We start from the raw sequence: 26,173 nt of genomic DNA, 5'->3' as shown, positions 1-26,173 counted from the left end.
CAATTTGAAGAAGAGTAGGGGAGTTCTCCCTGTTGTCCTGGCCAACATTTATTCCTCATCATCACAAACAGTTTATATAGTCAATTATCTCATTGTTATTTATGGGATCTTGCTGTGTACAAACTGGCTGCATATTTGCCATATTACAATAGTTTATCCTTCAAAAGCACTTCATTGGCTTTGAAACATCTTTGGTATAAACGCAAGTTATTTCTTACTTTGGAATTTGGACACCTTCCCTGTTAAAATTAAAGATGTCTTTCATCTTTTAATTTTTTATACTTGAAAATCCACCATTTAATTTGAATTAATGATTATATGTGATTTGCTTGGTCATTTGTTGTCTGGAGTCATGTGTGTAATTGGCTTGTGGCTTAATGACACACTCAAATATGCTGGATGCCTGTCTAAATTCTGAAGCTGGCTGCTATTTTGAGAATGGCTTGGTTTAGGTATTAAATTGGGTGGCAGATGTTGGTCGAGTCCCTTGTGTACCTCGCTCATAAAGCCTGATTCAAGTGATAGTTGGTGTTGCAGCATTTCATTATTCTACCACTAGATTTTCTGACAGTGTCCTGTAAGTTCATCAGCTAAGTCAGGGGGGAAATCGTACGTATCTTTAGGATCTCTATAGGTGAAATATAATACAGCATCGTATTTTTGTGCATTGTTAATACTATTTATATTAATGTGGTTTGTCACTGAAGTCGGAGCCTCATCATTAATGCTCCTTTTACAAATGAAAGTTTTTTAGTTTATAAGCTGCAGCCTTAAACAAAAGTATTTAAAATTAAAATATTGCCAAGGGTTTAATTATTATTCCTGGCTGCAAGAAATGACCACGCCCAACAATGTGAGGGGCAGAACATTCTCTCATTCACTCGCATTCTATCTTCCTCTTTCTCTTTTTTTTCTTTCTCTTCTCCCTCTCCTCTCTCTTCTCTTTCTTCCTATCTCTCCTCTCTCTCTCTCCCCCTCTGACTCTCTCTTATCTCTCTCTCCTTTCTCTCTCACACCAAGTCTAAGTCCTGCTCATTTATCGGCACTATCCTTGCTGGCCTACATTGGCTTCTGATCCTAGTGGGATTAGTTTTGGACTGCTCTAGCAAAGACCAGGCATAGATAAGATGGACCAAATGGCTGCCTTCTGTGCTGTAAACTTCCATAGTTCAAGCACATCACCAACTGCCACTCTGCTCTCCGCTTGCAGTTAGGAATTTTTTTTCCCTTTGTTAGTACTATCTACCCTTCAGTACCTTCTGTGAAAGCAGCTGTTGTCAATGATGCCTTTTTCTCCGGTTGTTCATTATCTGCACTAATTCTTGCTCTGGCACCAAGCTAACATCTTACAAGATACTATGGTGCAGCAGAACGGAGGGAGTTGTTTATAAGCAAAATGGCAAGCACATTTACGTTAATGGTGCAATAAAGATGGTGGGGGAAGAGAGGAGATATTCATGCGCGAATAAAACTTTAAAATGGAATACTCTCCATCAACAATTAAGAAATGCTGATACTACAAACTTCATGTTGGTCTTCGTGATTTCTTTAAGCCAGTCTTGAGCTTGCTGTTTCGACATTAAGAATCCTTCCTGTGACCTTGTGGTGTACCAGAAAGTAGACCTGAGCCAGAATAGAGGCAGTGGGCAGGGTGAGCCCTGACCTGGTGAATGTGTAAAGCTGAAGAATTCAAAGTATTCTTTCTGCTTTTTGACATTGCTGAATTGTGCAGAATGCTGTGCTGTATTGATGGGCCCATCAGCAACCGGGATGAGACTCATTTCACACGCGGAGCAAAAAGACTTTCATCTGGGTCCGGACTTAAACCTGGGCCCCCAAGGGGACGGGTCATTGTATCACCTAATACCCTCTGTTTGAAGACCTGTGCTTTCACTAGCGTTCCCAGCCCCTACAGTCACAGGGAGGAGTAGAGGAAAAGTGAGGTCTTACGGGGCAGGAACATTTAGAACAATGCAACCTGTCATTTTGTGCCTCTTCCAGTTGGGAGAATGATGGTATTGAAAGGGGAGCAAAAAAGTAACCCATTATCTTTTTGGGAGGTGGGGGGAGGGAATGAAATGCCTGACAATATCATTAGTTTTTAGTTGTCAAGCTGTTTTATCTTATTGAAAAATTACTAAATAGGTAACTTGTGTGATAGCAGTATTAATGTGGAAGTGTAAATTGCTTGCTCATCCTCTGAGTTTTATGCCACACTCACAACAGCATCTACCTGGTGAAAAAAAGGCCATTGCAACCATCCCCTACCAGTCTTTTTGTTCCTGTTTTTGAGTAATGCTTGTGTAATTGGTATCACGATTTGCATGTAATGTGTAGTTTGGGCTATTCTTTACTGCATAAACTGTCTGTTGTGTAAATTAAGCTGGCCTGAAGTCTGTTAAAACAGTATCACATCTGCCACATAGTATAAGCCATTGACATCTGTCACTGATTTGTTCTGAAGTCCATTTGCCTTTATTTCAGGTGAAGCAGCGCAGCAGACTTGATGGACAAGAGCAGCTGATGAAAACTACCCCTGCTGCCTACGTTAAAGACTTCAGTGACCCAGTCTACAAAGAAATTGCTGTCACAAATGGCCATATCAACAGAATGACACGTGACGAGCTCCGCACAAAGCTAGCAGAGCTCCATCTGGAAACCAGGTGCGTGTCATTTTGGCCAGTGATGAATGAAGGGGGAAATAAAATACAAGCGAGTGAAGTCCTAGAGAGAACTATTACAGCCTGGTCCCATTCCCCTGTTCCTGTCAATTTATTAAAATTCTGACTTTAACGTAGTAAAAGATTAAATGGGTTGAAGATGTTTTACAATGTTAAAGGTGCTATAAGTTGTTATTGTTGCAAGTTAATCTGCCAGCAGGGGGGACTGAAATCCAAAATTGGTGCATTTAAAAATGAACAAGTGAACATTTGCTATAATACCCAGACCGTAGCCATGCATGGATTTTCCTTGCTTGTTTCCATAACAACAAGTTACTAATAAAAGTAAGCTGTGGCTCCAATAAGCCTCCTTTGCCTGCCCTTTTTCAATCCTGTCCAGTGTATCTAGGATTGGCTAAAATTTCTAGCTAGTAGATTTTATTTGTAGAAAATTATAGTTCTATAATCTAAGGGTGTTCATGTATTTTGTCCTTGTGAGCCACGGAGCATCAGGGCAGGGGCACATATATTGTTTAATCTCTGTTCCCATAATTCAATATTCCTCCTATGAAAATGTACCATTTCACACTTAGCTATATCAGACTGATTTTGTTTGAGTTATGCATATTAAACATGTGCAAGTAGCCATAATTATATTAACTGTTCTAGAGAAAATGATGCACGTGGAAAAATACTTAACTTGGTATTGATGAAATATGTAGAAGTCTGAATAGATGATGCACGTTATTAATTAAATATATATTTTTCTCTTTCTCTCTGTCTTTCTCTAATTCTGTTGGTCACTCCTTGTGTTTGTCCATCTTTCACTTTTTGTCTGTGTCTCTCACTTACACCCATCTGTGTCTGTCTCTCTCACTCACTTTCTGTATTTGTCTCACTTTCTCGGTGTGTGTTTCTTACTTACTTTTGCTTACACACACTCGGTGTGTGTTTCTTACTTACTTTTGCTTACACACACTCTCTCGGTGTGTGTTTCTTACTTACTTTTGCTGACTCTTGCCCACTCTCACTCTCTCTCTCTCTGACGTACTTTAGGGGAGTGAAGGATGTGCTGAGAAAGCGATTAAAAAATTACTACAAGAAGCAGAAACTGACTCAGACATTGCTAATCAAGCCAGAGTGTTCAGACACATACTATGATTACATCTGTGTCATTGATTTTGAAGCAACATGTGAAGAGAACAACCCACCAGAATACTTGCACGAAATTATCGAATTTCCCATTGCCCTCGTGAATACTCGCACACTGGAAATTGTGAGTAATCCTGTGCTTTATACACCTGGCATGAGAAAGTACTCCCATCTTATCACAAACCAAAGCGCTCCACACCCAGTGAAATGCAGTCACTGTTATGGAGGAAAATGTGGCAGCAAATTCCCACAAATGAAAGATGGTATCTCTGATGCAGCATTCCTTCAGTATGGCACTGAAGCCTAGATAATGTGCTCAAATTCTAGAGTGGAGCTTGAACTCACAATCTTCAGACTCAGAGGCAAGAATGCTACCAAATAAGCTAAGGTGACACTTAAAACTGTTTAAAGAAATTGAGATCTTACCACAAGACCGTTTTATTTTGAGCGGCGGTTTCCTGTGTAAGGTATCACTTTTCTATAAGGTGTGCCTGCCTGATACTATGTTTAGTTTACAAAAATGCAGCTGCTTTCCAACAGGGTCTCCTGAGTGACAGCTTGCCAGTGAAGTCTCCTTTTTTAATCAGTGTAGAAAATGGGGCAGAATCACTGCATAATTGACGGCAGCTTTGAAAACCGTAGCAAAGCCTGCTAACTTTCTTTGTAGGGAAGTGAGGAATAACAGCTCATGGTGTCAGCTTGGCTCTGTTGGTAGCACTCTCACCGGGCTCAGAAGGTTGTGGGTTCAAGCCCTATGCTAGGACTTGAGCACATAATCTATGCTGACACTTCACTGCAGTACTGAGGAAGTGCTACATTGTCAGATGTGTTGTCTTTTGAAAGGGGTATTGAACCGCGGCCCCATCTCCCTGCTTAGCTGGATATGAAAGATCCTGTGGCACTACTTGAAGAGCATGGAGCTCTCCTAGTGTGCTGGCTAATATTCCTCCTCTAACATTACTACCAGGAATAGGCCATTCAGCCCTTTGTACTTGTTCCGCCATTCAATTAGTTAATGGCTGACCTGTACCGTAACCCCATTTACCCACCTTCGATCCATATCCTTTGATACCCTTACCCAACAAAAATCTATTGATCTCAGCCTTGAAAATTTGAGTTGGCCCAGCATCCACAGCCTTTTGAGGGAGTGAGTTCCAGATTTTCACTACCCTTTATGTGAAAACATGCTTCCTAATTTCACTCCTAAATGGCCCAGCTCTAATTTTAAGATTATCCCCTCTCGTTTCTCATCATTCTTGTCATTTGTTCTTTGTGGGACCTTTGCTGTGCACAAATTAGCTGCTGTGTTTAAGAACAAAAAATAACTCAGTAGCTGTGAAACGCTTTGGGATGCGAAAGGTGCTATAAAAATGCAGGCATTTCTTTCCTTTAACAGTTGGGCTGTGGGAGGAAAGATTTTCCAAGGCTACAGAAAAGTACTAATGAAGAAGAACTCTTTTGTGCTGTTTTCAAGGAGGATACATTCCAGGAATATGTCAAACCAGAACTGAAGCCCAAGCTTACAGAATTTTGTACCAAACTCACAGGCATCACGCAGGTAATCTCATTCATTTAAGTGTAGTTTTAATTTGCTCAGCCATGATTTGAAATTGTGATTTTTTTAAAAAAAAGTAGAACTGAGTATCCGGTTTTTGCATCAACTTTTTTCCCCATGTATCAGAACATCTGTTGGACATTGTGTTTATTGTCTAATAGTGGCATAGTGAGAGTAGCCGATTGTGAGATTAGAAACTATGCAGTAATTAAACATAATGAGAACCATGGCTTTTAAATTGCATGTTTTCTGCTGTTGTGTAATCTGCAAAAATATCCTGTAATTTCATCGTAGAATATTATATTAAAACATACGCATGCTGGAGCACAAAACTTAATTGATACTCTCAGCCTTATAAACTAAAATATTGAGTAGTACATTCCTCAAAGGCTTACTACATTGTTTAGTGTTGGCAAAATTCTTGTATTGCACATTTCCTCCATCATAAGGTCAGAAATGGGGATGTTCGCTGATGATTGTACAGTGTTCAGTTCTATTCGCAACCCCTCAAATAATGAAGCCTGCATGCAGTAAGACCTGGACAACATCCAGGCTTGGGCTGATAAGTGGCAAGTAACATTCGCGCCAGACAAGTGCCAGGCAATGACCATCTCCAACAAGAGAGAGTCAAACCACCTCCCCTTGTCATTCAACGGCATTACCATCGCCGAATCCCCCACCATCAGCATCCTGGGGGTCACCATTGACCAGAAACTTAACCAGACCAGCCATATAAATACTGTGGCTACAAGAGCAGGTCAGAGGCTGGGTATTCTGCGGCGAGTGACTCACCTCCTGACTCCCCAAAGCCTTTCTACCATCTGCAAGGCCGAAGTCAGGAGTGTGATGGAATACTCTCCACTTGCCTGGATGAGTGCAGCTCTAACAACACTCAAGAAGCTCGACACCATCCAGGACAAAGCAGCCCGCTTGATTGGCACCCCATCCACCACCCTAAATATTCACTCCCTTCACCACCGGTGCACTGTGGCTGTAGTGTGTACCATCCACAGGATGCACTGCAGCAACTCGCCAAGGCTTCTTTGACGGCACCTCCCAAACCCGTGACCTCCACCACCTAGAAGGACAAGAGCAGCAGGCACATGGGAACACCACCACCTGCACGTTCCCCTCCAAGTCACACACCATGCCGACTTGGAAATATATCGCCGTTCCTTCATCGTCGCTGGGTCAAAATCCTGGAACTCCCTTCCTAACGGCACTGGGGGAGAACCTTCACCACACGGACTGCAGCGGTTCAAGCAGGCGGCTCACCACCACCTTCTCAAGGGCAATTAGGGATGGGCAATAAATGCTGACCTCGCCAGCGATGCCTACATCCCATGAACGAATAAAAAAAAATTAGTAAATTAACAAAATTGATTTATGAAAGCTTTAAATTTACATCTACTTGCTGTCTGCTAAACCATACTTCCAGTTGTCAAGTTTCTGTCACACTAGTGCAATTTTTTCGCCCTTTATATATTGCTATGTCCACATTTATAATAGAAATTGCCTAAATAAACACGGCCTGTTGTAATTACATTCTTCCCACACAATGTATGACTTTCAAATGGGGACTGAAATATGACTGCATGCCATGGTTCAATTACCTCCTCCTCCCGCCCCTCCCCCCCCCCCCCCACCCCCCCCCCCCCCAACACTCTGACCCCACTTCACCTGATAACTGTACCTGGCCTTGACTTCCTGTGTGTAGCACTACAAGAGATTGAATACTAATATATTAGAAGCCTTGCATGTAGCGTGTACTTCTGCAGGTGACACACTTGCCCTGTCACACTTTGTCGATCCCCCCACAAATTGCTGGAAAACAGTTTGTCCTCTGACCTAACATGGACAACAGATCTGCTAGTATTAACTAAACATATAAGGGAGAGACTAAACAAATAATGGGAGCTGAGGAGACTAAGGTGACAGTTTTTGTTTAGTGTAGGCGAAGGTCATTCTTTCGTCCCTCTTAAATGTGAGTGTTGTGTTTATTCTAGGATATGGTTGACAAGGCAGGGAGTTTCCCCAATGTTCTTCAACGAGTAGTTGACTGGATGAGAGAGAAGGAACTAGGAACCAAGTGCAGATATGCAGTGCTAACTGATGGGTACGTAGTACACCCTCATGAAACATATAAAAGAAATAATCATGTAGATTTTTATTATGGAAGAAACTGAATGGATAAATGTGAGGAATGCAAGATTAGATTAGTTTGACTACCTTGTAATTTTGGCACAGCAAATGAAAAGGAATGGCATAGAAATTGTGCTTTGAAAAAGAAACTTGAACTAGCAGTGCCAGCTAATGTACAGTACATTGCAGCTCAGTCGGTTGCCCTGAGTACACTGTTCCTGTACTCAGTGTATGAATTCACCTTTAACCGGGCACCAAATATACCTTTGATATTATCAGAGCTTCACCAAAAAATCATCTGTTGCAATATTGAATAAATACCCCATCATGGATTTTATTAATGCACAACTAATGGCGTACAATTTCCATCAGCATCTGTAAAGGGAAAAGACAGGTTATGACTTGTTGAGTATGGATCCTTCATCAGAACCATACCGCTGATCCGATATCCAGAGCTGTGGAGGCGACGTCTTCGGCCCATCCTTGCCTACACTGTCAGTTCATAAAATCAGAGAATGTTGCAGCACATAAACTATAAAAGTAAGCACTTTATTCACTGGGTGCGCAAGGATGTAAACAACTAATAAAATGACCTAGCTAGAAGGCAAGAGTTTGCAAGCATTAAACATTTAATAAAAATTTGTTCTTGGGATATGACCAGGTGATATTTATTGACCATCCCTGGTTGCCCTGGGAAGGTGGTGGCGGTGGGCTGTCTTCTTGAACTGTTAATGCTACGTCCTTCAAAAGGAGCCGGGTGAAAATGTGGTTAAGAATGGGATTTAAAGTTTATAAATCCCATTAAATACAGGTGATTAAATACACGAAGGAACACGGGAATGTCATTTATTGAATGTTTATTGAGTAATGCAGATTGTTTTTTTAAATTTCACATTAGCTGGTTTCACCTCTTTAGATTCTGTGGGCCTGGAGGTTTGGAAAAGGCTGATCTTAGTGTTGTTGCCTCATTGGTAGATAAATCTTAAATCAGAATACTGAGATCTGTTAGTATCAGCAACTTCAGATGTCAGCAAATGAATGGGAACAGGATTTAAACTTTACGTGTGTCCCTCAATGCCCCACGGTACACATCTACGTAGCCCAGGAAAGCAAAAGCCTAAAAACCCCTGGGGACATCGCATTATGATGCTGCTGGATTCTACTGAGCCTCCACTTAAGTAAGGACAGTTTGAAAATATACCAAAGGTGAAAACCACTTTGGTAAATTTGCTATTTCATGGCTGTTTAGTCGAAAGTCTTTACAGCTTGTGGACACTGAATGTGACTTGCTGAGGTCATGTGTGTTACGGCCCACTTGTACAAATATCTTGTCATGCTGTATCTTATTCTGTGGTGCAGTAAGTGCCTATCCTTTGATGTGCATCTTAAATTCGTAATTGGGTTTCAGAAATCCATTTAGATATGGCTTTCAAAGTTGCAGGCTCTGTCCTGCATCTGTTCAGTGTGAAGCACTTGAGTTTAGCCTTTTTGTGTAGCTGTGACTAATTCAATATATAACTTATATTTTTTTTCCTCCCAATCTTAGCTCCTGGGACATGAGTAAGTTCCTGAATGTTCAATGCCACCTTAGCAGCATCGAATACCCACGGTTTGCAAAGAAATGGATTAACATCCGAAAAAGTTATGGCAACTTTTATAAGGTTTGTGGTTTGTTTTGTCTGGTGTTACAGTGCAGTGGAAAAATGCATGAGTCCAAATTTTCATTGTACTGTACATCAGGAGTGTCCAAAATGTAACCCACGGACTAAATGTGGCCTCCGAGACCTAACATTCTAGCCCTCAAATCTTAGACAGCTCAGTCCTGTTTACACTTATATTTCCTACCGGCTGGTTTGTCCTGTTTGAATATTGTGGGCCTGGAGGTTTGGAAAAGACTGTTCTTATTGCTGTTACCTCATTGGTAGATAAGTCTTAAATCAGAAACCCGAGATGTGTTGATATCAGCAATTGGATCTGCAAGTTAACGGAAACAAGGATTTTAACTTTGTAAGTGTACCCTGAAGCTCCACGGTAGTACACACCTATGAGACCACTGACATTAAACACTTGGGCACTCCTGTACATTATTAGGGTATTCAGGAAATGGATATTGATACTGAACTAATCCATTGTCACTGATTTAAAGTGTATTGTCAGAACTAGATATTGGAAAATAAAACTTTGGAGTAATAAATTTGGATGAAACTAGATAATTTATGAGACAACCACAACTGAGACCTCAATGTGTGTGATTTACACTCCATGAACATGGCACTTTGATTATTAGATGGTGAGCACCTAAAGCCAATGGGAACAAGGGATTTATTGGTAGAGAATTGCTGAGAGTCCACTTTGTGTGATTAAACCTAGTGTAATAGGAAATTTGTACTCATTATTGGGAGAGAAGATGTTAAACCTGAGCCAGGCAATCATTGGCCTGAATCACTACTTATACAGTTATGTTGCGTGGAGCAGTGTGCTGACGGTCTGCCGCTGGTCTGTATTTATGCTGCAGGTTTTGCTGGAGGCCATCAGTAAGCTTCCATACACGAGGATGTAAACCATAATGGTGCAATCTAAAGACACTGATCTAGAAGTTCGGGGGTTCCCTTTTTTGGACACGGGGAGCGCAGATACCAATCCCTGCGCCTGAATGATGAGGCCCAAGGTGCCCCCGATATTGGACCTCACGCCTCATTTACATGGAGCTGGCGAGATCAACAGGCAGCTTGCTGGTAAAGAGCGATGGAAGATCGGGGCACTTTGATAAGTGTGGAAGGGGAGGGCGACTGGATTGGGAGGTTAGTGGTGGTCATCCAGGGGAGAGGAGCGACAGCGATCAAGGCGGATCGTTGTCCATCATGGGGGGGGGGAGCGATAGCGATCTGGGGATGGGGTGTGAAATCCGGCAGCGTTCTTTGAATGTGGGATGGGAGAAGCATTCCTGCTCTTGCCAGCTCCATATTCAGTTAAATATATTTTAAAAACTTACCTTGTTGGTTGTGGCCTGCAGTTGGGACCAATTTTTTGGCATTTACCAATATGACGAGCGGCGCACTTCTGGCTTGTAATGTGTGTGCGTTTCCTGTCTGCTCTATTGGAGGCTTAGGAGGCCTGGAAAACAAATTTTTAGGCCATAAATCCTACTGAGAGAACAAGTATCACCAACCCGATTGGAAGATAAAGAACATGTGCAGACTGGCTATCTAGCTCTGCTCTCTTTCTCAGTCTCTCCAATGTGGGAACTCCAGCACGTTTCATGTGTCTTGGATAACCACGAGTGCAGGAAGTGCCTCTGGCTGCTCGAGTTCTGGGTTTCTGAGCTTGAGTGGCTGGAGTCACTGCAGGGCATATGGGAGGCTGAGAATTTCCTGGATCGCACATTCCAGGAGGTGGTTACCCTACAGCCACAGAGAGTTCAGGAGGATAGTAAGTGAGTGGCCATCTGGCAAGGTAGGAAGAAGAGGCAGGCAGTGCAGGAACCCTTTGGGAGTGTAGCACTCACAAACCGGTTTTCAGTGCTGAATACCATTGAGGGTGACAACACCTCGAAGGAGTGCAGTCCAGAGCAAATCCACGGCACCATGGGGCAAAGGACTGCACGGGGGGCACAGCAAAGTGTAGAAATGCAGTGGTCGTTGGAGAGTCAATAGTCAGGGAGATAGTCGGGGTTTCTGTAACTACCGACATGAGTCTCGCATGTGTGTTGCCTCCCTGGTGCCAGGGTAAAGGATATCAGAACGTGTGCAGAATATTCTGTGGGTTGAAAGGGAACAGCCAGAAGTCGTGGTCCATGTCAGTCAGAGTTTCAGGAGCTAGGGAGGAAGTTTAAAAAGCAGGATCACAAAGGTGGTAATCTCCAGATTACTCCAAGTGCCATGTGCTAGTGAGTATTGGAGCAGTAAGATAAGGCAGGTTAATGCATGGCTGGGGAAATGGTGCAGGAGGGAAGGCTTCAGATTCTTGGGGCATTGGGATCAATTCTGGAGAAGGAGGGACCTGCACAAGATGGACGGGTTGCACCTCAATAGGGCTGGAACCAATGTCCTTGCTATGGGGGAGTGTTTGAACTAATTTAGCAGGTGGAGGGGCACCAGGATGAAGCATCAGAGACAAAAACAGCATTAAAATAAAGAGTAGTTAAGAAATTGGAGGGATCAGACGGGAGAAATGCGAGGCAGACTAGGATGGGTTTGGAGTGCATGTGTGTAAATGCACGGAGCGTGGTAAATAAGGCTGGTGAGCTGCAGGCATAAATTGCTACGTGCGGTTATGATATAGTGGCAATAACAGAGACCTGGTTCAAACAAGGGGAGGATTGGGAACTTAATATTCCTGGCCACAAAGTGTTTAGGAAAGATAGAGAAGGAAAAAAAGGAGGGGGTGACAATATTGATCAAAAATACTGTAACAGCACTGGAAAGAGATGATATACTTGAGGGCTCAAAGACTGAATCTATTTGATTAGAAATAAGGAACATTGGAGGAGCTATTATGCTGCTGCGTAGATATAGGCCACCAAATATTGGAAAACAGACAGTGGTGCAAATTGCAGAAAGATACAAGAACTGTAGAGTAGTGATAATGGAACATCTCAATTATCCTAATATAGACTGGGAAAATAACAGTGTAAAGGGCAAAGAGGGAAAGGAATTCATGAAATATATACAGGAGAGCTTTCTTGATCAGTATATTTCCAGCCCAATGAGGAAGGAAGCAGTGCTGGATCTGGTTCTGGGGAATGAAGTGTGGCAAATGGAGCATGTTTCATTGGGGGAGCATTTGCGAAACAGTGATCACAATAGAAATAGGTTTAAAGCAGTTATGGAAATGAACAAGGCACAATCAAACGTGAAAATACTCAATTGGAGGAGGGCTAATTTCTGTGAGTTGAAAAGGGATCTCCCCCAGCTGGATTGGAAGCAAAGATTGGCAGGTAAAACGGTAAATGAGCAATGGGAGGCCTTCAAAGAGAAGATAATTCGAGTAGAGACTAGACACTTTCCCATGAATGGGAAAGGAAGGGCATCCAAAGCTAGAACCCCCTGGATGACTACAGTACAGAGGAGAACTGAAAAAGAAAATAGGAGGGGCAAAGAGAGTGTATGAGAATAGATTAGCGAGTAACATAAAAGGAAACCCAAAAGTCTTTTAAAAACACGTAAATGGCAAAGGGTAGTCAAAGGAAGGGTGGGGCCGATTCGGAACCAAAAAAGAGATGATCTTGTGGAGGCAGAGGGCATGGCTGAGGTACTAAATGAGTACTTTGCACTTGTCTTCACTAAAGAAGAGAATGCTGCTAATGTCACAGTAAAGGAGGAGATAGTAGAGAAATTGGATAGGATAAAAATAGACAAAGAGGAGGTACTTAAAAGATTGGCAGTGCTCAAAGTAGAAAAGTCGCCCAGTCTGGATAGGATGCATCCTACGTTGCTGAGGGAAGTGAGGGTGGAGATAACGGAGGCTCTGGCTACAATCTTCCAATTCTCCTTTGACCTGAGAGTGGTGCCAGAGGACTGGACGATTGCAAATGTTACACACCTGTTTAAAAAAAGGGGAGCGTGATCAACCCGGCAACTACGGGCCAGTAAGCCTGACGTCGGTGGTGGGGCAACTTTTAGAAGCAGTAATCTGGGACAAAATTAATTGTCATGTAGAAAAGTATGAGTTAATAAATGACAGCCATCACAGATTTGTTAAAGACAAATCTTGTTTGACTAACTTGATCAAGTTCTTTGATGGAGTAACTGAGAGGGCTGATGAAGATAGTGTGATTGATGTGTATATGGACTTGCAAACGGCATTTGATAAACACAGATTTCAGGTGATTTTCAAAAGAGCCAGAGGCAACATGAGCAAACATTTTTTTACGCAGCAAGTTGTAATGACCTGGAATGCACTGCCAGAAAGGGCGGTGGAAGCAGATTCAATATAACTTTCAAAAGGGAATTGGATAAATACTTGAAGGGGAAAAATTTACAGGGCTATGGGGAAAGAGCAGGGGAACGGGACTAATTGGAGAGCTCTTTCAAAGAGCACAGGCACTATGGGCTTCCCCCTGTGCTGCACCTAGTATGATACTATGATAGTAGACTTGTTAGCAAATTGAAGCCCATGGAATTAAAGGGGCAGTGGCAGCGTGGATACAAAATTGTCTAAGAGACAAAAAGCAGAGAGTAGTGGTGAACGGATAGTTTTCAGACTGGAGGGATGAATACAGTGGTGTCCCCCAGGGGTCGGTATTAGGACTACTACTCTTTATGATGTGTATATTAATGACCTGGACTTGGGTATACAGGGCATATATTCAAAGTTTGCAAATGACACGAAACTCGGAAATGTAGTGAACAGTGAAGAGGATAGTAACAGATTTCAGGAGGACGTAGACAGAGTGGTGAAATGGGCAGACACATGGAGGAAGCAATTTAATGCAGAGAAGTGTGGAGTGATGCATTTTGGTAGGAAGAATGAAGAGAGGCAATGTAAATTAAATGGTACAGTTTTAAAGGGGGTGCTGGAACAGAGAGACCTAGGGGTGTATGTACACAAATCTTTGTTGATGAAGGCTTTTAAAAAAAGCATATGAGATCCTTGGCTCTATAAACAGAGGCATTGAGTACAAAAACAAGGAAGTTATGGTAAACCTTTATAAATTACTGTTTAGGCCTCAGCTGGAGTATTGTTTCCAATTCTGAGCACCACACTTTAGGAAGGATGTCAAGGCCCTAGAGATGGTGCAGAAGAGATTTACTAGAAAGGTACCAGGGTGCGGAACTTCAGATACGTGGAGAGACTAGAACAGCTGGGGTTGTCCTCCTTAGAGCTCAAAAAATGAGGAAAGATTTAATAGAGGTGTTCAAAGTCATGAAGGGTTTTGATAAGAGTAAACAAGGAGAAACTGTTTCCAGTGGCAGAAGGGTAGGTAATCAGAGGACATAGATTTAAGGTATTTGGCAAAAGAACCAGAGGCGAGATGAGGAGAAATTTTTTTACGTAGCGAGTTGTTATGATCGGGAATGGACTGCTTGAAAGGGTGGTGGTAGCAGATTCAATAATAACTTTCAAAAGGGAATTGAATAAATACTTGAAGGGGAAAAATTTGCAGGGCTATGGTGAAAGGGCAGGGGAATGGGACTAATTGGATGGCTCTTTCAAAGAGCCGGCACATGCAAGATGCACCGAATGGCCTCCTTCTGTGCTGTAAGATTCAATGAATACAACCAGATGCATCATGCAGCTTCAACTGGCTGCTTGCCCATTGTAGAGAGAATTGGCGCATTTCAAACAATTTTTCTGGTGGGCTGGCTTTCCCAAACATTTTTTACATTTCCAGATCTGTGCTGAAATGCTACTGAATCCTGACTGGATTTGTGGAGTATGGGGTGTGGATCTGATTCAACAGCAATGGAATCTGTGGTCTATGATGATGGGCCTAATGAGCCTGTGTGGACACAACTGGGCTAAACCTTGACCAGTTACTTCATATTTGAACAACATTGAATTATTTTCACTTCTGTAATTGGTAACTGTTCAAGCCTTTGTAACATTACTTCTTTTAATACTTTTTAGAGCTAAGCCCAATGGAAAGGTGAAGAAATAGTTTAATAAAATGTAATTCTGCAGTACATGGAAAGGGCTGATTGTTGAGAAACTGCAGTGAAACCTCAATTGCTCAATGAAATGAAAAGGACCCCTGATAGATAATGAAGACTCCACAAATTGACTGTGCAGTGCTGATTGCTGGGCTATTGCCCACCCTCAAAAACACCGGAGGGTCTTTAAGCACTAGGGCACTGTATTGATTTTAAGGTTTGCAACTTTGCTGAGATCAGTGCTGTTGATGGGATCACTAGTGTTGAGTGTTTACTTCTTATAATACTCATCTGTGTAGCTGAAAGGGCCATTGTCATCCAGCTGTCTCAGCTCTGTAGGGACAGGAGTAGGCTTTTCAGCCCTTCAAGCCTGTTCTGCCAGTCAATCAGATCATGGCTGATCCGTACCTCAACTCCATTTACCCACTCTTGATATCCTTACTTAACAAAAAATCTATTGCTCTCAGTCTTGAAAATTTCAATTGACCCAGCATCCACAGCCCTTTTTCATTATCAGCTGTGGGCTTGCTGGCAAGGCTGGCATTTATTGCCCATCCCTAGTTGACCTGATGACAGGCTTGCTAGGCTACTTCAGAGGGCAGTTAAGTGTCAACCACGTTGATGTGGGACTGGAGTCATGTGTAGGGCAAGGATAAGAGTACAATGGGCAGATGTTATGCTGCAGCTATACAAACCCTGGTTAGACCGCACCTGGAGTACTATGAGCAGTTCTGGGCACCGCACCTTTGGAAGGACATATTGGCCTTGGAGGGAGTGCGGCGTAGGTTTACTAGAATGCTTCAAGGGTTAAGTTACGAGGAGAGATTGCACAAATTGGGGTTGTATTCTCTAGAGTTTAGAAGGTTAAGGGGTGATCTGATCGAAGTTTATAAGATATTAAGGGGAACAGATAGGGTGGATAGAGAGAAACTATTTCCGCTGGTTGGGGATTCTAGGAGTAGGGGGCACAGTCTAAAAATTAGAGCCAGACCTTTCAGGAGTGAGATTAGAAAACATTTCTACACACAAAGGGTTGTAGAAGTTTGGAACTCTCTTCCGCAAACGGCAATTGATACTAGCTCAATTGCTAAATTTAAATCTGAGATAGATAGCTTTTGGCAACCAAAGGTATTAAGGGATATGGGCCAAAGGCAGGTATATGGAGTTAGATCACAGATCAGCCATGATCCTATCAAATGGCGGAGCAGACACGAGGGGCTGAATGGCCTACTCCTATTCCTATGTTCCTAAGGTTGGCAGGTTTCCTTCCCCAGAGGACATTCGTGAACCAGTTCAGTTATTATGACAATCTGACAGCTTCATGGTTACTTTTACTGATTTTACTTTAACTGAATTCAAATCATCAAACTGCCATGATGGGATTTCATGGGTACGGTAGCATAGTGGTCATGTTACTGGACTAGTAATCCGGAGACACGAGTTCAAATCCCGCCACAGCAGCTGGGGAATTTAAATTCAATTAATTAAATAAAATCTGGAATTAAAAAACTATGGTGGCCATGAAACAACCGGATTGTCGTAAAAACCCATCTGGTTCACTAATTTCCTTGAGCGAAGTAAACCTGCCATCCTTACCTGTCTGGCCTATATGTGACTCCAGACCACAGTAATGTGGTTGATTCTTAATCGCCCTCTGAAATGGCCTAGCAAGCCACTCAGTTGTACAATCTCGCTACAGAAAGTCACAATTAGAATAAAACTGGACAGACCACCCGGCATCGGACCACTAGGCACTGGACACGACAAAGGCAAACCAAGCCCAGTCGAGCCTGCAAAGTCCTAATATCTGGGGACTTGTGCCAAAATTGGGAGAGCTGTCCCACAGACATCAGTCTGACATAGCCATACTCACAGAATCATATTTCTCAGCCAACGTCCCAGACTCTTCCATCACCATCTCTGGGTATGTCCTGTCCTACCGGCAGGACAGACCCACCAGAGGTGGTGGTACAGTGATATGCAGTCAGGAGGGAGTGGCCCTGGGAGTCCTCAACATTGACTCCGGACCCCATGAAATCTCATGGCATCAGGTCAAACGTGGGCAAGGAAACCTGCTGCTGATTACCACCAACGGTCCTCCCTCAGCTGATGAATCAATCCTCCTCCATGCTGAGCACCACTTGGTGGAAGCACTGAGGGTAGCAAGGGCACAGAATGTACTCTGGGTGGGGAACTTCAATGTCCATCACCAAGAATGGCTCGGTTTCACCACTACTGACTGAGCTGGCTGAATCCTGAAGGACATAGCTGCCAGACTGGGCCTGCGGCAGGTGGTGAGCGAACCAACACAAGGGAAAAACCTACTTGACCTCGGCCTCACCAATCTACCTGTCGCAGATGCATCTGTCCATGACAGTATTGGTAGGATTGACAACCGCACAGTCCTCGTGGAGACGAAGTCTCGACTTCACACCGAGGACACCATCCAACGTGTTGTGTGGCACAACCACTGTGCTAAATGGGATAGATTCAGACCAGATCTAGTAGCTCAAAACTGGGCATCCATGAGGCGCTGTGGGCCATCAGCAGCAGCAGAATTGTATTCCAGCACAATCTGTAACCTCATGGCCCGGCATATTCCTCACTCTACCATTACCAACAAGCCAGGGGATCAACCCTGGTTCAATGAGGAGTGTAGAAGAGCATGCCAGGAGCAGCAGCAGGTGTACCTAAAAATGAGGTGCCAACCTGGTAAAGCTACAACTCAGGACTACATGCATGCTAAACAGCGGAGACAACATGGTATAGACAGAGCTAAGCGATTCCACAACCAATGGATCAGATCAAAGCTCTGCCACATCCAGTCGTGAATGGCGGTGGACAATTAAACAACTTAAGGGAGTAGGAGGCTCTGTGAACATCCCCATCCTCCATAATGGCAGAGCCCAGCACGTGAGCGCAAAAGAGAAGGCTGAAGCGTTTGCAACCATCTTCAGCCAGAAGTGCCAAGTGGATGATCCATCTCGGCCTCCTCCCGATATCTCCACCATCACAGAAGCCAGTCTTCAGCCATTTCGATTCACTACACGTGATATCAAGAAACGGCTGAGTGCACTGGATACTGCAAAGGCTATGGGCCCCGACAACATCCCGGCTGTAGTGCTGAAGACTTGTGCTCCAGAACTAGCCGTGCCTCCAGCCAAACTGTTCCAGTACAGCTACAACATTGGCATCTACCCAACAATGTGGAAAATTGCCCAGGTATGTCCTATCCACAAAAAGCAGGACAAGTCCAATCTGTCAAATTACCGCCACATCAATCTACTCTCAATCATCAGCAAAGTGATGGAAGGTGTCGTCGACAGTGCTATCAAGCGGCACTTACTCACCAATAACCTGCTCACTGATGCTCAGTTTAGGTTTCGCCAGGACCACTCGGCTCCAGACCTCATTACAGCCTTGGTCCAAACATGGACAAAAGAGCTGAATTCCAGAGGTGAGGTGAGAGTGACTGCCCTTGACATCAAGGCAGCATTTGATCGAATGTGGCACCAAGGAGCCCTATAAAATTGAAGTCAATGGGAATCGGGGAAATCTCTCCAGTGGCTGAATTCATACCTAGCACAAAGGAAGGTGGTAATAGTTGTTGGAGGCCAATCATCTCAGCCCCAGGACATTGCTGCAGGAGGTCCTCAGGGCAGTGTCCTAGGCCCAACCATCTTCAGCTGCTTCATCAATGACCTTCCCTCCATCATAAGGTCAGAAATGGGGATGTTCGCTGATGATTGCACAGTGTTCAGTTCCATTTGCAACCCCTCAGATAATGCAGCAGTCCATGCCCGCATGCAGCAAGACCTGGACAGATAAGTGGCATGTAACATTCGCACCAGACAAATGCCAGGCCATGACCACCTCCAACAAGAGAGAGTCTAACCACCTCCTCTTGACATTCAATGGCATTACCATTGCCGAATCCCCCACCATCAACATCCTGGGGGTCACCATTGACCAGAAACTTAACTGGACCAGCCACACAAATACTGTGACTACAAGAGCAGGTCAGAGGCTGGGTATTCTGCGGCGAGTGACTCACCTCCTGACTCCCAAAAGTCTTTCCACCATCTACAAGGCACAGGTCAGGAGTGTGATGGAATACTCTCCACTTGCCTGGATGAGTGCAGATCCAACAACATTCAAGAAGCTCGACATCATCCAGGACAAACAGCCCGCTTGATTGGCACCCCATCCACTACCCTAAACATTCACTCCCTTCACCACCGGCGTACCTTGGCTGTAGTGTGTACCATCCACAGGATGCACTGCAGCAACTCGCCAAGGCTTCTTTGACAGCACCTCCCAAACCCGCAACCTCTACCACCTAGAAGGACAAGGGCAGCAGGCACATGGGAACAACACTACCTGCACATTCCCCTCCAGGTCACATACCATCCCGACTTGGAAATATATCGCCGTTCCTTCATCATCGCTGGGTCAAAATCCTGGAACTCCCTACCTAACAGCACTGTGAGAGAACCTTCACCACCTGGACTGCAGTGGTTCAAGAAGGCGGCTCACCACCACCTTCTCAAGGGCAATTAGCGATGGGCAATAAATGCTGGCCTTGCCAGTGATGCCCTCATCTCATGAACGAATAAAAAAAACTTCATGTTTCTGGATTATTAATTCAGTCTCTGGATTACCAGTCCAGTAACTTTTTTTTTATTCGTTCATGGGATGTGGGCATGGCTGGCGGGGCCAGCATTTATTGCCCATCCCTAATTGCCCTTGAGAAGGTGGTGGTGAACCGCTGCAGTCCGTTTGGTGAAGGTTCTCCCACAGTGCTGTTAGGTAGGGAGTTCCAGGATTTTCACCCAGCGATGATGAAGGAACGGCGATATATTTCCAAGTCGGAATGGTGTGTGACTTGGAGGGGAACGTGCAGGTGGTGTTGTTCCCATGTGCCTGCTGCCCTTGTCCTTCTAGGTGGTAGAGGTTGCGGGTTTGGGAGGTGCTGTTGAAGAAGCCTTGGCGAGTTGCTGCAGTGCATCCTGTGTATGGTACACACTACAGCCACAGTGCGCCGGTGGTGAAGGGAGTGAATGTTTAGGGTGGTGGATGGGGTGCCAATCAAGCGAGCTTCTTGAGTGTTGTTGGAGCTGCACTCATCCAGGCAAGTGGAGAGTATTCCATCACACTCCTGACTTCTGCCTTGCAGATGGTGGAAAGGCTTTGGGGAGTCGGGAGGTGAGTCACTCGCCGCAGAATACCCAGCCTCTGACCTGCTCTTGTAGCCACAGTATTTATATGGCTGGTCCGGTTAAGTTTCTGGTCAGTGGTGACCCCCAGGATGTTGATGGTGGGGGATTCGGCGATAGTAATGCCGTTGAATGTCAAGGGGAGGTGGTTAGACACTCTCTTGTTGGAGATGGTCATTGCCTGGCACTTGTCTGGCGCGAATGTTACTTGCCACTTATCAGCCCAAGGCTGGATGTTGTCCAGGCCTTGCTGCATGCAGGCTTCATTATTTGAGGGGTTGCGAATAGAACTGAACACTGTACAATCATCAGCGAACATCCCCATTTCTGACCTTATGATGGAGGAAATGTGCAATACAAGAATTTTGCCAACACTAAACAATGTAGTAAGCCTTTGAGGAATGTACTACTCAATATTTTAGTTTATAAGGCTGAGAGTATCAATTAAGTTTTGTGCTCCAGCATGCGTATGTTTTAATATAATATTCTACGATAAAATTACAGGGTATTTTTGCAGATTACACAACAGCAGAAAACATGCAATTTAAAAGCCCATGGTCATTGCCTGGCACTTGTCTGGCATAACCATAACATAACCACTACACTACTGTTCTAATTTTGGGGATGGGAGTTTCAGATTCTAACTACCCTTTGAGTGAACTTGTGCTTCCTAATTTCACTCCTGAATGTCCTACCTCTAATTTTAAGAAAGTGCCCTCTTGTTCTCTATTCCCCCACCAGAGGAAATAGTTTCTCTGTATCTACGCTATAGAATCCCTTTATCATTTTAAAAACCTCAATTAGATCACCCTGAAGCCCTTGTATCATTCTAGTGAATCTGCGCTGTACCCCCTTCAAGGCCAATATATTTTCCTTGAGGTTTGGTTTAGTGGGTCCACTACTTCTCTCCCTCACACACACCCACAGGTATGAAGGAAGAGGTGAGAAAGCAGATCAGCTGATCTTGTTGGCAGGAGTGCTGCTGTGAAACAGAAAAAAATTCTGGCAGTCCCTTATTATTGCGGGTCACTTATTACCAGCAATGTATTTTTTTAGAACGTAAGAAATAGGAGCAGGAGTAGGCCATGCGGCCCCTCAAGCCTGCTCCGCCATTCAATAAGATCATGGCTGATCTTTGACCTCAACTCCATTTTCCTGTCCAAACCCCATATCCCTTGATTCCCCTAGAGTCCAAAAATCCATTAATCTCAGCATTTAACATATTCAATGACTCAGCATCCACAGCCCTCTGGGGTAGAGAATTCCAAAGATTCACAACCCTCTGCGTGAAGAAATTCCCCCTTATCTCAGTCTGAAATGGCCGACCCCTTATCCTGTGACAATGCCTCCTAGTTCTAGACTGTCCAGCCAGGGGAAACAACCACTCAGCGTCTACCCTGTCAAGCCCCCTCAGAAGCTTATATGTTTCAATTAGATCATCTCTCCTTCTGAATTCCAGAGAGTACAGACCTATTCTACCCAATTTCTTCTCATCGGACAACCCTTTCATCCCAGGAATCAATGTAGTGAACCTTCGTTGTACCGCCCCTAAGGCAAGTATATCCTTCCTTTTATAAAGAGACCATGACTGTACACAGTACTCCAAGTGAGGTCTCACCAAAGCCCTGTAGAATTGTGGTAAGACTTCCTTACTCTTGTACTCCAACCCCCTTGCAATAAACGCCAACATGCCATTTGCCTTCCTAATTGCTGCTGTACCTGCGTGCTAACTTTTTGTGTTTCTTGTAAAAGGACACCCAAATCCCTTGGAACACCAACATTTAATAGTTTCTCACCATTTAAAAAATATTCTGTTTTTCTATTCTTCCCACCAAAGTGAATAACCTCACATTTCCCCATATTATACTCCATCTGCCACGTTCCTGCCCACTCACTTAACCTGTCTATATCCCTTTGCAGACTCTTTGTGTCCTCCTCACAGCTTACTTTCCTTTGTATCGTCAGCAAACTTGGATACATTACACTCGGTCCCTCCATCTAAGTCATTGATCTAGATTGTAAATAGCTGAGGCCCATGCACCGATCCTTGTGGTACCCCACTAGTTACATCCTGCCAACCTGAAAGTGACCCGTTTATCCCTACTCCCTTTTCTCCGTTAACCAATCCTCTACCCATGCTACTATATTACCCCCAACCCCATGAGCCCTTATCTTGCGTAGCAACCTTTTATGCCTTTTGAAAATCCAAATATACTACATCCACTGGTTCCCCTTTATCTACCCTGGTAGTTACACCCTCAAAGAACGCTAATAGATTTGTTAAACACGATTTCTCTTTCATAAAACCATGTTGACTCTTTTACAGATAATCTATGTAGCTAAGACATTTCGAATATGCTTTAATAATAGGGTCGATGCTGTCGTCGCAGTGTTTGTTAAAATCTAGCAGCTATCTGTGGGTTTTCGTCGACTTTGTGAAGCATTGTCATTGCACAAGCTTCCAGCAAACAAAACTTCGTACTTTGCAATCACAGACTTTAATAAACCTCAGTGCTGTTTGTGCATAAAGTGTTCCTGTTGCATTGTGCTGAGTTGGGCTGATTGTTGCAACATGACTCATTCCTTCAGGTTACATTTTTCAAGAATTCAGTGTAATTAACAAAAAAAAATTCTACTTGACCTCAAATTCATCATTTTCCCTTACAGACTCTTGGGGAAGTTTGAGTGACCCAGGTCCGAGCTTCATTTTGTGCAAATTTGTTTTTTGGGCGTTTCACTTGTCCTGGTTATGACAGATGCTATGACCATCTGCCCACAGGTTCCAAGGACACAGACCAAACTCGCTTCCATGCTGGAAAAGCTCGGAATGAAGTACGAAGGGCGACCTCACTCCGGGCTGGACGATTCCCGAAATATCGCTCGGATTGCTATACGGATGCTCCAGGATGGCTGTGAGCTGCGAGTCAACGAGCGGCTGCATGCAGGGCAGCTAATGAACGTGCCCAACACCTCCCCGCTGGAGAGTGCTCCTCCTCCCTATTCACCATGGCAGAAAATCTAGGCACCAACGGAATCCTTGGGGCGAACTGGACTCCAGTGAGCCACAGTCGGTTTGAGGGAGCACAACATTCTGACTATTTGCTGACAGCTGCAAAAGGACTCTTTTTTTTAGAAATTGTCTCGTTCAGGAACACCAGCAGGATTTTGTGCTGTATTTTTAAATTTTGACTCACAAGACTGCCTATTATCTTCCAACTTGAGCTATATTGCTTACTGTACAGTGTAAAATGCTGAAAGGTAGGGGAGGTGAGAATTGGCCAAATTCAGCTTAATCCTTTTGAACCACATTTACAAAAAAAGCACCTACAGTAACATTGTTTTAGAATAGTCCAGCTTTGCCTTTTTGTAAACTCGTGGAGTTTAAACCTGTTGAAAATATTGTAAAACTGGCACCTTTAATCAAATGCTTATGTGTTTCTTTTAAAGAAAAATACTTCAACATGTCCCTTAATGAACAGATTGGCTCTTGTATCCTTATGCCACGTGAGGTCTCTATAACCTAATGGAAGCCAGGTATCAGCTTTACGCTGTTAAGCTTTATCATGAATAGGGGTATTCCTGTTTGCCTCATATTGGGCCGATGAGCCCAGCATAGTCATGGCCTGATTTTCTCTGCTGTGCCAGCCCAACCTTATGGGATTTGATCAATTTAATGGGACAAAAAGCTTCAATGTGGTAACCAACTCCATCACATATGTGGAGGCAACCTGCACATTGCATGGCCATTTTGCTTACTCCCCACTACAAAGGAACTCACTGTCTTCTCTCCCACACCTGTAATACGTTTGGTTTGATTCAAATTGATGCTTCTGGTAGAAATGATATCCTAATGTCTGATATAATTTTATGCCAGTTGTTTGAATATGTACACCTAACTGGCACATTAATACTGCAAGTGTTGGAGAGATTTAGACTAAAGATGCTATAGATATTAGATAGTTTTTTTTATTACTCACACTTAATATTTATTTTTCCATCACACATTCCTTGCCACATTTTGATATTTTTCCCAGCTTCTATAGATTTCTACTGACTACTCCGTGACTGCAAAAGCGAGCAAATTTCCTGTGACAAAGCCATTGCACACTTGCACAAGAGCAGTGTAGGTTGACACGCCTTTTGGCCTTTCCCGTCCTTCGGTTATCGTGTCTGAGAGCAGAAGCTCACGGGAGAGAGTCTGCATCGTGCTATAAATGCAAATCACTGCACTGGTGCCTGCATTCGCTGCATCATCTATAAAGGCAAATTCAGCTATTCCTCATTGTCAAAGAGAGCCGTACACAAAGGGAGAGGGGTCAGAGATAGGGGCACAACAGTAGCACAGTTTCTCCAATTCACACCCCTTCTGAACATGCTGGGAGTGCAGAATTTACCCTTTAATGTTGACTCATTTCTCCATGTGAAAGTTTGAATAGATTAGAACTTGTTACACCTGTTCAGTGCCTTTGTTTGGTTTTATTAATTAAAGGCTCATTTTTAAAATAACATTCTTCTTCTTTTACTCATTGTGCATACTTACCTCTGGTCTTTCTTATAGAGAACACATTTATACTCGGTAGTTATAAAGGACCAGGTAGCTAACATAAAATAATGAGAAGCATTGCTGCTTTGGTTCTGATCTACCACAAGCTCCTCTAGAGTGACTGACTGGAGCTTAACCTTGTAACATTGTACTGTTGTCAGAAACTTTCATTGGACAATCCAAGCAGGTGTAAGACTATAAATATGGAAAAAACTGTAAAAACACTAAAACTGCAAGACATGAAACAGGCTGCGAGATGTGAAACAGTTAACCCCAGGTGCCAGTCAAAGAGACTCCAGCCCACGATCAGTTTCGGAGATTCATTTACATCAAACAATGAGGCCCAGCGAAGACACATTAACATTGAGACAATGTATAATCAAACTGAGCCCCTGAGTCATGCTCAGTCTCGGACAAGAACGGAAGGCCTTTCACACCTAAACAATGCTATGAGCCAAGGGCCCATCACAGTGAGGAATGCCGCATTGTCCTGATGCTGTGCAGGTAGTGGGGAGGAGATAAGGAGTTGTCTCTCGACCTCACAGCTCTGCACAACTAAGGAGTTTTGAATCACTGACATGTCCAGATGAAGAGGTGTGAATGTCAAGCAATCCAACAGATTGAGAGCTGAAACCACGGATGAGGCCCACGTTGGGGTTTGCATAACTGGAACACTAAGAAAGCGCAACAGCAGCACATGGAGGCTGCAGTCAGGTGAAGACAGATGGAGACCAGTCACCTCCAGATCCAGGCCAATAATCAACATTGGTAACAACCAGCCACGTGGGTGATTGTAAGTTCCAGGCAAACCACTAAGGAGTTTGCACTGCGGAGGCTACATTCAAGGGAAGAAGTACAGAAACCGATCATTTCCAGGTCCAGGCCTACGATCAGCATCGGCAACGACTAGCCGCATGGGTGATTGTAAGTTTCAGTCAAATCATAGAAGGGTTTGTACTGGGGTTTTGTTGGTCTAATAAACTAACAAGTTTGGGTTAAGCCAAAGCCTGTTTGTCGTGTGCAAATTTGTTTTTGTAATTCCGAGGTCCAAGAACCGGTGTAAGGCGGAAGGGAATGGAACACCTTACGGATCTTGGCGACCTCAAAGGGACCTCAAGGTCTAGAACAAACGACAAAGAAGGTCAGAGGCAAGAAACCTTCAATGGAGGATAGGATATCCTCGCATGTGTATAAAAAAGTCACGCTACACGTTACCCCACCAGCGAACAAATGTTATCTGTTTTTAATATAACGGGTCAGTTGCTGTCTTTTCTATGTTTCTACCTCTCTATCTCTGTTTTTTTTTGGTGATT

At 43.8% G+C, this 26,173-nt stretch overlaps 1 protein-coding gene across 1 annotated transcript in view; it reads left to right on the top strand.

Moving 5' to 3' along the window:
• eri1 (exoribonuclease 1) overlaps positions 1–24,823 on the top strand; it is a 28,755-nt gene extending 3,932 nt beyond the window's left edge. Inside the window, exons 2-7 of the mRNA XM_067983372.1 lie at positions 2,485–2,663; positions 3,717–3,936; positions 5,287–5,370; positions 7,374–7,483; positions 9,056–9,170; positions 23,097–24,823. Coding sequence (XP_067839473.1) covers positions 2,485–2,663; positions 3,717–3,936; positions 5,287–5,370; positions 7,374–7,483; positions 9,056–9,170; positions 23,097–23,339 — 951 coding nt within the window. The 3' untranslated portion in view covers positions 23,340–24,823. The remainder of the gene's footprint in view (positions 1–2,484; positions 2,664–3,716; positions 3,937–5,286; positions 5,371–7,373; positions 7,484–9,055; positions 9,171–23,096) is intronic.
• The last annotated feature ends 1,350 nt before the right edge of the window (positions 24,824–26,173 follow it).

The sequence above is a fragment of the Heptranchias perlo genome, chromosome 4 (genome assembly GCF_035084215.1).
Source record: "Heptranchias perlo isolate sHepPer1 chromosome 4, sHepPer1.hap1, whole genome shotgun sequence".
NCBI classification, from domain to species: domain Eukaryota; kingdom Metazoa; phylum Chordata; class Chondrichthyes; order Hexanchiformes; family Hexanchidae; genus Heptranchias; species Heptranchias perlo.
This window is presented reverse-complemented; position numbering and strand designations above follow the sequence as displayed.